Consider the following 13929-nt stretch of genomic DNA (forward strand, 5'->3'; position numbering starts at 1 on the left):
AAAAAGATCCGACAAAAAGTCCGGCTGTTATGGGGACACTTTATACTTCCCTCTCAAGTTTGTGACTTCCTGTTGGCAGAGAAAAGTTCTGCCGGCATAGTCTTCTCAATTACAGCTCCTTTGTGATTTTGGCTGATAAGTAAGGTGTATTTTTACTGAAGAACCTCGCCTCGTTCGGCTTTATTCTAAACCACGGAAAAAAATGAAAACCCGGATTAGTTAAGAGGATTCAATTTCCAGTTGAGAACTTCATCCTTACACAGCGTGCAGTCGCTCAGTATATCTAGATATTCATCGCTAAGCAGCTGTGACGCCTGCTGCAGTCTCTGATGTCGAGGCAGGTAGTGTTACAAGAGGGGCTTCTGATTTCATTATGCCAGTGCAGGTATTCAGAATGATAGGGATCTTTCGAGGCTTTTCTGAGAAAACTTTTCGACAGGAATTTTGCATGGCGGAGAGGTTGTGCTAAATATGCCAGCATCCCTTTGGGTGCAGAATGTAATTATCCTGAATATCACAGAATTCAAAACCCCCTTTGACTGAAAGAATAAAACTAGCAGCCTTGCCACAACAAAATAAATTATCAAGGAAATAAAATATCAAATGCAGTCATCATTATTACCAATTATTCTGCCCTCTGTGCCCAAACTCTAATTATGATGGCTGTAATGTTTAAAACTCACATTTTTGTGTGACCTGGCGACAAACCGTAAGTAGCTTAGAGGCGTGACAAATCTAACAAACCCTTCATAGGAAGAGTGTCGGTAGTGTCGTTTGAACGCGACCATAATGAGGAAGAGAGAAAAGCACCTGCCAGACTGCTATTTAAGCCATCCGTTTATGATGAAAGACAGTTGAAGTTTTGAAATTTGGGGCAAATAAGCTTATTTGTTTTTTTTTTGGCAAGAGTTAGATGGGATGATCGACGCCACCAAATAAGAAGCTCCCACTGGCAGCTGTTCAGCTTAACCAGGAACAGGAACAGGCCGGGCGTCACAGTGAAAACTCCAATAAAATCACAGCATCCAGCCAAGAAATAATCCCAAATATAGCCCACAATTGTTGTTTTTAAATTTCTAGTTGTTGTACACAATACACAAACAAGATATAACGTTCTAATTTGTGAACTTTACAAGAGCTGGTTGACATCTTTGTGCTTTATGGCGGGAAATATGGTGAAATATGTTTTAAATTAAGTCTGTTAGTGCAGTTACAGTTTATTTATGTTGAACTTCATTACCGCCACATGCCGTTGTTTTGTGATCATTGAACTATTATATACACAGAAATATACACTTATAACATGTTATTTTTTTTATCTGAAGGTTAACTGTCATTTCATATCCTGCCATTCCTCTTATTATCCCCGATGTGTTCACACCTGCTCTTCATTCCCTCACTAACTTCCCTCGTCTCCCTGCCCTGTCGCCTCAGCACTCGCTCCAGTCTTTTGTCTTATTTTCCTGCCTGCCTTATTTCATGACCTCCAATTGTTTCTGGACTTTTGCCTGCCAGGCTTTGCCAACTTGGATTTGTGTGCCTCGCCTTGCTTTGATCTAGTAAATGCTGATTTCACTCCACCTGCTCTGCCTGTGAATCGACTACAAACCTTTCCTATCTGGGCAAAGTACTGCATGGTGCTGTTGCTACGTTTCTGCTCACATTTTAATGACAGGCTGTGCCTTCACCAAAGCGGAGGTGCCATAAAATTCCTTGAAATAATACATGCACTTTTCATCACCTCCTGTAAAATTAAAGTTTCAAGCCCACATTAATGTACATGTAAGCCTATCGAACAATAAGCTGAGGGTGCTTCTGCTACTGTAGATACAGCGTCTGGGATCTGTCTGTTCGCTGAGTGAACTCTACTTGACCCCGACACACTTCTCAGGCTTTGTGCCGCATAAATTCTCTCTAAGCATGGCTGTCAATCAAAATAGCAGCGAGTGTAGTAAAACATCACAGGTCTCTTTCATGATTAATTCATGTCGAACACAGCACCTGTGGTGGCTCCGCTGACAATTTCACCGTTCCATGTTCTTTGAAATCTTGTGTGTGTGTGTGTGTGTGTGTGCCTTTAAGCATGTCGGCTTGCATGTGTGTGGTTTAGCTGTGTGTGCTGTATGTGTGCGTTTAGGGTGTGAGGTTCATACATAGTTAATGCCCCAGCAGACCCTCGTTAGCTATAGTGGAAACACACACTTTCCCGATCATTATAAACTGTCTGTGCCATTATAAAACTGTCTCTGTCATTATACTTGACTCTCTGTCATTACTGCTGCATAGGCCGCTTCTATGCAGCTTCTACTGCTCAAGAGCAACCATAGGGGAATGGGGGGGCAAGATTGCAAAGGGGGGAGGTGAGGAGAGACAGCAGGGGGGGGAAGTAAGTGGCAGGAAGGAAAGTGTGAAATAAGGGGAAAGAGTTGGTTAAGGTTATGTAGATACTAGGCAGGGAAAAGCTTACTCTCCTGACAAAAACGAGGGAATGATTTAGTTTTATTGGTGGAGAATGTTTGTCTTACACTGATTAACTCCTCAGCACAGGGCAGCTAACCACATCAACTTCACATATAGCCCGAGTTAATGAGGTCTAAAGCAAGTTAAACATCGCTGGTCTGAAAAATGTGGTGTTACTCAGAAAAATAGGACAAAATACCAATCATTTCCTAAAATAGTGTTATCAAGATGATTTTCCAGTTGATAATCAAAACCGAAGCTGATGTTTTGGACGCAACAAAAATGTTTTAAAGTTTAAACACAAGGCGAACTAGATGCTTGTCTCCTCTGTGTCAAAGCCATTAGATGTATAGTTTTAGAGAGCAAGAACTGGGATTTAGAGCCTCGCTGCTTTGAAGTGGGTTTTAGTGCCAAAACTAACTATAATCTGTGTATCACATTTCTTCTCGGAATAGAAACCTAAAAATAAAAATGTCAGCAATCCGATCTTCTGGAACCTCCTCTTGCATGTACTGCACGTTATCCCCTTTGGGTTTGAAGAGTAAAATTGAATACTCAGCCTAAAGATATAAAGTGGGTAGAGAGAGAAGTTTTTAGATTACATTTTAACACAACAGCGGCAGATACCTATGTACCTCTCTCAAAATTCCTTTCTACCATAAAAAACACAGGCATGAGTGAAACCTTAAACCATTTTATAACATCACTGTGGTGCCAGCACAAAGAAAAAACAAGGTATGGAAATGCTGTGCATATTGATCATATTGTGAGGGTAACTGGAATAAAGTTGTCAACACAATGAAATATTCCCTAACGAAAAGATCGGCTGGAAAAAAAACAACTGATGCCTTTTGGTCTGATGTTCCTGGAAACAAACATTCCTCTGACACTTAAACTGATGTCCTCATTTTCCGTATGCTTTTCCAGACATGCTGACACCCTGCTGTGAGAGACAGCAGATGAAACAAACAAGCACACCCCTAAACCACACACACACACATACACAAACACAAACATCAGTCAAGCAAGTGACTCACATCTTGGTTGCTCATGTCCCAGTAAGGCCTCTCTCCATATGACATCACCTCCCAGGTGACGATCCCATAACTCCAGACATCTGAAGCAGACGTAAACTTCCTGTAGGCAATCGCCTCCGGAGCCGTCCACCGCACCGGGATTTTACCTCCCTGAGACAAAGGAAGGTACAGGGAAAGAAGAGAGGGGAAGATAAATGACGGAAAGAAAGACGTTCAGGAAACATGTTTTGCTTTATGCTTCCACTCTTGACGTGCCCGCTCACACATTCATCACACAGTGCTAGCAAAGGACATAGGTGGCCCATGTAGCTGCCATATTCATCATAATGGTGAGGACTGACTGTAAATATTATCACATGTCATGTCATCGCAGTCCAGGCACGGTGATGGGAGCTGCATCTACTCGATCTCAAATATTGTGTAGACACGTGAATGCCTGCTGTGTGTCACCTGCTGCTCTGACGCACCACATACTGTTTTCAGTGGGAGAAACACTGTAAACAGTCCTGACAGATAATCATATGTGTGCCTGATTTTTTGGATGGATGTCTGATTTTTGACTTTGGAAAGTTACAGAAATAGTAAAACACAGCCCCTCAATCTGAAGTTGTGTACGTGAAAGAGGTGCGAGCGTGTGTAGGTGTTCCCAAAGCTCTTCAACCATCCGACATGTAGTTTTGATGGAATGTACAAGCCCCTTAGAGACTACAATGGCCCGCTGTATGAAAATACAGTGCCACTATGAGCTAAAATATCCAAATCAATGCTTAAGTTTATGACAGGGTAGCTCTTAAACGAATAACTGAATTCCCATCAGCGAAAGGTGAAGACCCACTGAACGTGGTGTGAAGCAGAGCTAATTATCGCCATGTTCATTGTGTAATGGACCAAAAACCAAAGGAGGAAGAGAGGAAGGGAACGTTGGAATCCTCTATGTTATATACTGTATGCTGATGAGAGACAACGAATGTTTGCTAACAAGACAGCTACGCGCCAGCTTGAGAGCACTGACTGGCCTGCATGTACTTGCGAGAAGTGGTGGAGATAATTTTACATGATTTGTTTGCATCCCTTGAGCCTGCATCATCATCTGTATGTTAAGTTTTAGGTTACTTAGCATGCACGTTAGCGACTGCACACAGTCTTAATGCTAGCATTGGCATTCAGCTTGAAGCGCAGCTGAGGCTCATGAAGATGATAAAACATGAGCCGAGTCTGACAAGATGAGTCTGAGACGTCCTAAAATGTCCATTGCACACAGTTTCTTTGGCACCACCTTTAGGACAAATTTTACATTCACTATCCCACTGCTTTTAAAGATCATCAAAATGAACTGTTTTTTTTTTTTTATCACTGAGAACGGAGCAGTCCAGCGCCTTAGTCTGCCATCTTTGGGCCGCGGCATGACTGCAGCATTACTGTGTGTCCTCTTGAGCGTACATTTATTTGCACTTGCATTTTCCCTGTGTGTGAGTGTGTGTCCTCACCAGGGAGCTTGTGTAGGTGGGGTCAGAGGTGTCCTCCTCCAGATATCGTGATAAGCCGAAGTCAGACACCTTACACACCAAGTTACTGTTAACTAAGATGTTCCGAGCAGCCAGGTCCCGGTGAACATAACTCATTTCCGCCAGGTACCTGTAACATCAAAAGAATTTATTACGCGACTGTGTGTGTTATCCATTGCCAGCTACGTGGGCTACTATGAAAAGGTAATGGGATTTAGTGTGTATGCGTGTCAATGTATTTGTGTGTGTGTGTGTGTCTTATCACTGCCAGCTATCCAAGATAACATAGAAATAGGATTTAATGTTTGTGTACGTGTCTGTGTGTTATCACAGCCAGATACCTGCAATAAAATACAGATAGGATCTGTGTGTGTGTGTGTGTGTGTATCTCGGTGTGTTTGTGCGCGGCGTTTCAAGCTGCCGAGCCGACACGTTGTGGTGCTCCCAACTTATAAATACAGTAGAACTAGTTTGTGTTTGTTTGTAATGTGTATGTGAGTGGGTGTGTGAGAGAGAAAGAGAGTTTGTAGGAAGTGGAGGCAGAATGTCTCAAGCTGCTGATGTCTGATGAGTGTAACACATGACCAAACAGTATTGGATATCACCACGTGAAATCTCAGTACGATAGAATTGGTATTGTTAAATAAAAATGTAATTTCACACAACAATCTTTGAAAAAGTTTATTCTTCATCTTTATGATAAAGATTGATTTTTGTAGCAGAAGTGTGCGAGTGTGTGTGTGTGTGTGTGTGTGTGTGTGTGTGTACCTCATTCCAGACGCGATGCCTCTCAGCATACCAACCAGCTGGATCACTGGGAACTGCCCATCATTTTGCTGCAAAACCATGACCCATGACAGGATTATTTTTATTTTCCGTTATCGGACTTTTTCTCTTTAGTTATTCATAGGAAGCCTAGCAGGTGAAAAGATACGTCAGTATTTCACATAAAATGTCACGACAGGAGCTACAGCCAACATTAATTGGAGGAAAAAAAAGGTTGAAATCAGATGGCATGCGTCTTTGCGTTGTGTGATATAGGCAGTTATAAATGGTTAAACAAACCTCCTACAAGCTAGTTTACTTCAACCATAGTGGACCTCTCATATATATATATAATGCACCCAGTTTATACTTGATTTGCGAGCTCGTCTGTCATTGAATTCAATTATTATTTAAGTTGAACATGTTGAACCCTGGTGGGTGAGAGTTGTGATAAAAGAATGTGGTTTTTACATATAAAAATATATAGAAAGAAGAGAGAGATAAGAGACGAATAAAGAGAGAAAAGAGAGGAACAAAATATATACATACACGCACATGCTTTCAACATTAGTCGACACATCTCAACATGCATGGCTATCTTTGTTTGGTTTTCACATTAACAGGTCATTCAGAACATAAATACAAACACCTCTTTGCCACCTCAATTTGCGTTTCTATAGTTTATCCTATACAGCAGAAGATGCCGGTTTATTTTTTTACTTTGAATAGAAGGTTGAGCGATGTTATACACAAGTGGCTTTAAAAAAGGCTTGGAGATTCCATAAAGATAGACTTAATTATGCGTTTTTCACTGTGGAGAACATGTTTTGAGTCGGAATAATTAAACAGGGACTGATTCGGCATCAGGGTCTTTGATAACATCCACAGATGGGTTTTAGCTGTCTCAAAGATATACAGTATGTGATATGATGGAGAAAATGGTTCATCTTATTATTGCAATAATTCCTTTCCATGTGTCAGACAGATTATTATGGTGAGATGTTTATAGAAGAATGAAACAGTTTTACTATACCGTTGCTTTAATCTGATTCTTTACAAATATCTCCTTAAACATTCAATTCCTGAGCTGAATATGAAACAAAGTCAACAGAAAAAGCACATATTTTGAGGAGCTGGACGCTTGTTGTTGTTATGAGACATGTTGGTAAAACTTTTTGTTTTCTGCTATTTTACTCTTTCACCTTTGGGCCAGACAGTCTGTCTCTTATACACATCACTGACATCCCAACTGACATAGTTGCAGTGGAAGGTGTGTGTGTGTGTGTGCGTCTTTTAATTCACTTTGTGCATCAAACTGCACCTTTGATGCTCCTCTAGTCTAATCCTCTGCAGGAAAAACCTTCTTCTAGGTGCACACAAACGCACACACACATTGATCCTCTGGGTCTTGTGCCTGCAAGATGGTCACGCTAGGACAGCAACACCAGTGAGATCGATCATTGTGTGTGTGTGTGTGTGTTTGTGTGTGTGTGTGTGTGTGTGTGTGTGTGTGTGCGTGCGTGTGTGTGTGTGTATGAGTCAGCGGATGATTTCTAAGTCAAAAGGGGTCACGCTGTGAGAACCAAACATCAAAGAGTTTCTCTTTCTGTCTTTAGAGGCGCCTCGAAAGGAGGGCAGGATCAAAGAGACGGACAGACAGACAGGCTGGCAGGATGAGGAGGAAAGAGCACAGGAAGGAAAAGAGAGAAGAGGAAGAGCAGGAGGTTGTTTCTATCTTTGTGTCTCTTTCTCAAAAAGCTCCCAATCCTCCCTCCTCCATCTGTTATTCTGTTTGGGTATTTATATGTTTGGACCATACGCGTTTTGGACTGAAGATACTGTGGGCACATACATACATACATACATGCAGTATTCACAGTGTGTTGAAGCATGTGTGTGCTATTGTCTGTATCTTGATATTGAAATATGATACTAGTCAGCCAAACAACATAATAGGATATTCATTTCCTCAACAGCATCAGTTTGCATGTAAAATTAAACTTGTCGAGATAAGAACAACATTTAAACCATATTTTGGGTTTGAAATAAGTGGTAGGTAAAAAAATGTTCTGGAAGCCTGCAGCCACAAATGGGCCACTGTAATGTAATCCTTTGGGGCAACCATGCCCACAAAGTTTGCCACTGACAGGCTCCCATTGCTATTCTAAATGTTTGACATTACGGAAAGGACCCTACAAGATCCCTCTTCTTTATCCAGAAACAGCTTTTATATTGCTCTGCTCAAAGCCACCAGACTCTACTGACAAAAAATAACTCTTTAAAATACCAGAATAACACAAACAAACTAACCGATCAAGGCAGGGGGAGGAGTGGGATGGCTGTTTCTGGCTAAACAAAAAGGATAATACAGATCTATCTCTGTAGGGATCTTTCGCGTAATGTTGTCGGAAACTCTGAGCAACAATCTCAGTGTGTCGGTGGCAAAAACAAACAAGTCCTCTGTCTAGTACAGTGTCCCACAGGATTACATTACAGCCATTGAAGCTCGTTCGCAACCCATACGTGGCTGCCAACTGAGGCGATCTACTGGACCAATTCCAAAACTTAACTTACTTAAGATATATTTTCTAATTCAGTGTCTTACTTTAAGGAATGGGAACCTTCATAAAAACACTATTCTCTGCCACTGTCTTCTGTGGAGCCACAGAAAAATTATGGACTAATTAAGTATCGGTTAGACCTCTGAAATCAGTAGCATTCACACACTTCCACTGCACTTGCTCAGCATTAAAACTGTAGATGATTCTTTTCTTGAAAGTTGTATCAAGCGCGGCGGTGCATTATTTAAATAGCTGCATCTGTGTGTGTCTGTAAGAACAGCATGTGTGTGGAATTTACCCTGAGAAATGAGTCCAGTGCTCCGTTCTCCATAAACTCTGTGATGATCATCGTAGGCCTGCTCTTGGTGACCACGCCCTCCAGTCTGATGATGTTTGGTTGGTCGAATTGGCCCATGATTGACGCCTCGGACAGGAAGTCCCTCCTCTGCCTCTCAGAGTAGCCCACCTTCAGGGTCTTGATGGCCACGGGGATTTCTTTTTTCCCTACAGGCTTCAGGCGACCTTTGTACACCTCCCCAAACTCACCTAAAGAAGGAGAAAACATGATTGAGCTGAAATGAAAGCATTCTGTCAAAAAGCAAAATGACAAACCACAGTATACATCTAAGGCTCCTCAGGCGACAGGATGTGACTCAGCAGGGGAAAACAAGTGCATTGTTGGGGGTTGGCTGTTTTATTAATGCTCCTTTGAATTCAGAGCCCTTAAATAATAAATAATATGTAATAAATAATTGCATTATAATCACATTTTATGAGTTAAATTGTTCACCCGTGAAATCACATGGGCTGAAGTTCATACCATTTGGCTACCATTCATTATTGAAAATCCTCCATCAATCAGCAAAAGACAGCATATTGTTCTTTGCAGCAGCTGAGCTGAGCAGTAGTGAGAGGGGCAGGGTGTGCTAAAGACATAAACACTCTCTCAGACCTGGCAGCTGCCCCAGCACCCTCAGTCTCATACTGATGGACTTTGGGCAGCTCGGCTCGAGGAGAATGAGGTCGAGGGTTTTGCTCAAGGGCATGCTGATGGTATTTTTGCAGACTGCAAGAACAACAAAAAATGAATCCCGTCAATAGCTCCTCTCTGGGGTGAGAAAAGGTTTGTAGCAGCGCTGGCAAACAGGATAAAAGGGACAGTGCCATTATTACTGCCAAGGTACTTGGCTTTGCACACCACACCTCAACTGTCATTGAAGTTGAGGCAGCCAGGTGACCTCGTGGATAAAGAGACTATGCTGGAGCACAAAGTTCACAAGTTCAATACCTGCCCGCTGTTTGATTTGTATTGCAAGCGGAAGCATTTTCAGCTTTCACATACTTACCGTAGCTTCCTAACTACAAATGTGAATGAGTAAGATTAGACTAGTCAGTATTTACTCAGTGGTTATCAAACATTTTGTAATATCGACAAAATCAGATTATAATGCCAGATTTTAAAAATACTCCCCCAGAGTCAGAGAAGACTTTCAGAGTTGTGTTATGCTTGATCAGAATAAAATCATTTGACTTATTGTCCGACCACGTTGGAAATTCAAAGTTTATAGCTGTTCCGATCAGTAAGCACTTCTGACAGAGTATACTGGCCCTTTTCCTACTACTGTCTCTGGTGAAAATTGGTGTAGTACTCCTTTAATCCAGAGCTTTTTCTGTATTTATGAATGTGATTATATCATATATTTATCTATTAACCCCTTTGGTGTATCTTAAATCAGTACTGTGACCCAATAGTTGTTATTCACTCTAGTTTTATTCATTTCAAATAGATGTTGTATTGTGTGCAGTTAAAAAGAGAGACCACTAATGCACATGTCACAGAATGCAGAATAATGAAAACAAAACCCACGTTATTGTGTTTTTTATGCATCTCTATGTTGATCTGCGAACTGGGTGATGTGAAGAATATGACCTGGTTTTCACCTCTATGCCTTGAACTTGTTCAAAGTACAGAAAATTTCCTCACAGCTGCGGCGACACAGATGACTTTTGTCAAAATAAGTGCAGCCATATGCTGCTCGGGGACATGAAAATTGAATATCACTTCAAAATAAAAGTCCCCATTCCAGAGATAAAAATCAGTGTGTGAATAATGAATGAGTGATGGGAATTGGATGACAGGCTGCGTCGTACTGTCTCACTGTGATCTCTGCTCCGCATCTCACTGCTCATTAAAAACTATCTACTGTCACTGCTGTGAACCAGCAAAAGGAGAGATGCATGGAGGGCAAAATAGGAAGGAGAATGGAAAGAGGATGGGGGAAGGAAGGTGAGATGGGGTGAAGAAATGAAAAATCTAAGGATGGGGATGATACAGTGTTGATAATAAGGTAGAAGAGGGGAGGAAGTACGGAAAGACGCAGAGGGGTGAAAACAACAAATGATCGCAAAGGGAGATCAGATGATATGTCACTTCCTATTTTTTTGAAAATAGAGGTATTCAAGGAGAAAATAGAGCATTAGAAGACATATTCATTGTCTTTGTTTTTAAGTATCGTCTTAAATCTACAGCATACCTAACATACTGCAAATAAATTAACTGGCCTGTCAGGTGTGATGTTGTTACTGCCTTGTAATAGATATAAAAGGGTTTTAGTACCTGTCCTCAGTCAAATGAAGTGATTTTTTTATGAATGACATTTCTTACAGTGTGCGCGGTAGTAATGAGAATAGAGGAAAAGAGAGAGGTGTTATCACAGAGGAAAAGAGAGGTGAGATATTTTTACAATCTCCTTAGGGTGCTTTCTTCTTTTATCTTCCCTCCTCTATCTGTTGTTTGGATTTTTTCCCCCTTCGTTCTTTGTTTTAGCATTTCTCCGCACGCAAACAAACTCTAAAAACTCCAGAGGGGCTGAATCGCAGAGAGATGAAGATAGGGAGAAGTATCAAAGAAATACAGAAAGAAAGACAAAAAAGAAAGTCAGGGAGAGGGAATAAGGGAGAACCAGCTTTTAAGACATTTTCTCTGTCTAACGCAGCAGAATGGGAGAGATACAGCCGTTTAAGACTGGCCACATCTCAATCACCCAGGCTCATATTTTACCCTCCCTCCCCATCAGTTTTTTTTTTATCCCTCCTCTGCCACCACTGGCTGAGGTGAGAAACCTTCACCCCAGAGAAATAAAGTGAGAAACGAAGGGATTACGGAAAGCCTCTCATAGTGGCTCAACAAACCAAAGCCGAAAGCACATACTCTCAGCGTGAGGGTCTGAATCTGGTTCATGACCTTTATCACCCACAGCTGCGTGGCCATTTGGGCTTGATTGGTTTTGATCCAAAGGAGAAAAAAAATAGGTTATCAGTATAACACTTGGGGTAAAAACATTATGGTTTAGGGTACAAGACAAATATCACTAATTAATCATTAAAGACTAAAATCTGCTTGCCAGAAAACAAATGAACCCACTGCAGACGCATGATGGCATTGAGGTTGAGCGATATAACAAAACACACCAAGAAACAATACAGATTTTTCCATACTGTGGTAACAATCCCTTTAACATCGTCCTGATTTTGCATCAATGTGGTGACATACTTTGTCCTATTCCACTGAGTACATAACCGACAAATCAGTCATGATCGCACACAACTACATAAATTGTGATGGAGGATTTTATCTATTTTGCCCATGGCAGGCTAAACTGTTCGGGGACCTCAAGATAAAAATATGCTGTTGGACCCGTTCGTGGTCCCCATCTACTGTCCTTTCTGCAACGTGTACCCATATGCTGGTATAATACATAATTTGTGTTAGTTCATGATAATTAGATTAAATAATAACGTAGAAGGAAAATGCATCATGTGAGTGAAATACAAAGCAAAAGAGAGGTCTCATAACTAGAAAGATTTTGAAGTATTAATGGTGAACCAGACTTTTGACCCTGTGTACACATTGTGTACACAAAGACCAGTGCTCTGACACTAGTGGCTCTGTTAATAGCCTAAAAAAAAAAAACATGATATTGCGTTAATCATATTGTCGTATTGCTGGTTACAAGTAATACGAATTAGATTTAGCACCACTGGCACAGGTTGCTGATGCAGGCTACTTTTTAATTTGTCAGAACGTCTCATAATGACAAATGTTGGCTCATAAAACTTTAAGCTTGTACACTGAACCTGACTGAAGAAACCAGAAACTGACCCAATGCTAGTATGTGCATACAGCCTCTGTGTTGTATATACATTATGCTCCAAATTAGATATGGTTGAAGATTAAGTTTCTATGTGTATTGACTAGTTTGTGGTCATTTCTATATGCATCATTCAATAAAAAAAACAACTGACAGTGAAGCTGGGACTTTTGGACGCCTGGAGCCCTGCGGCAGTTCAGTGCTGTAACCTTGCCCCTAAAATAGGTGGCATTGAGCTTTAATGAAAAAGAGTTCAAAAGTTAGTGCGTAAATGATATACGGCGCACGTCTTTGAGACCTTGAAAAGCTTATTTATTCATAAATTTGATGAAAAAAAATCCACATTATGCATCAATATTATCTTTAAAAACCCACTTGTGACAAGAATGAATAATTTCATGATGTTCTGGTACAGAGCTTGAGGTTAGGCCTTCTGTATTTTATGTGCAGTGTTTTTTTAAGGCATGAAGGCAATGAACCCGAGTTTGATCTGAGGAATACAGCAATGAAAGAAATCATACATATTTACTTTTGAGATTATTTGGGGGCTCTTTATAATAGAGTTTGGTTATCCAAATACTAATTTTATTTCTAAGCATGTAGTCACACAGTTGATGACTGAGTTGGAAGATAACAGCCAGATCTACACCTGGTTTTATATTATGCTGTTATTGGATGTACACTACATTTTGCAAACCTATTTATGAACTCATGTGGTGGGTTTTAGCACATGTTTTACATATTTGTATTTCAAATTTGATGTATTCTATGATTTTTTTTATGTATCCTATGTATCTCTTTGAGTGTGTTCTGTGTTTCACCTGACTTGGATAGACGCTAAAGTGAAATGCTGGAAGGTGCTGAAGGTGTTGCATGGTTTCATGACTTTTTTTCTCATTTCCATCTCTTTTTTTCTTTTTTTCAATCCAACAACTGAAATGCAAAAACTCTGCCCCCCCCAAAAAAATTTCACATTCAACTTGGGACTCTACTTCACGTTCAACTTTCTCTATTTGCCAAACATCACACAGCATTTTTACAGTGAGTGCTCGGGTAGCCAAAGAGAATGCATGAGGACAGTTTTAATTTATTCTGGTGAAAGTTTTCAGCATGAATAAAACATTGCTCCTGACTTCAAAGGAAAAAAATAAAGCAAAATAATAAATTGCCATTGCGCGTTTCCAGATCTTCCTCATTGACACAAAAGTCTGGCATAGCTGAAGACTTTAATTAATTTACTGTAGAGTATCTGTTGTTTTAAGTGACAGTTGGTCTCACTGAAGGAAACCGAGATTTACTTTATATGCTTTATAATTTATATCAAATGTGAACAAGGACTGTTAGTTTTTATCTTACTCTTCAACAAACGCTCTTGTACAAATAGATCGAACGCACTGGAATATTTGACGCATATTAAAACAATCATGGATTTTCCATTTTAGGTGTTTGT

General features: G+C 40.5%; 1 protein-coding gene across 1 annotated transcript in view; it reads right to left on the bottom strand.

The window, feature by feature from the left end:
* LOC139202656 (ephrin type-B receptor 1-like) overlaps positions 1-13929 on the bottom strand; it is a 73800-nt gene that overhangs the window by 2773 nt on the left and 57098 nt on the right. The window contains exons 14-17 of the mRNA XM_070832200.1: positions 8627-8874; positions 5771-5838; positions 4985-5132; positions 3498-3647 (exon numbers count right to left, since the gene is read on the bottom strand). Coding sequence (XP_070688301.1) covers positions 3498-3647; positions 4985-5132; positions 5771-5838; positions 8627-8874 — 614 coding nt within the window. The remainder of the gene's footprint in view (positions 1-3497; positions 3648-4984; positions 5133-5770; positions 5839-8626; positions 8875-13929) is intronic.

Source organism: Pempheris klunzingeri, chromosome 6 (genome assembly GCF_042242105.1).
Source record: "Pempheris klunzingeri isolate RE-2024b chromosome 6, fPemKlu1.hap1, whole genome shotgun sequence".
NCBI classification, from domain to species: domain Eukaryota; kingdom Metazoa; phylum Chordata; class Actinopteri; order Acropomatiformes; family Pempheridae; genus Pempheris; species Pempheris klunzingeri.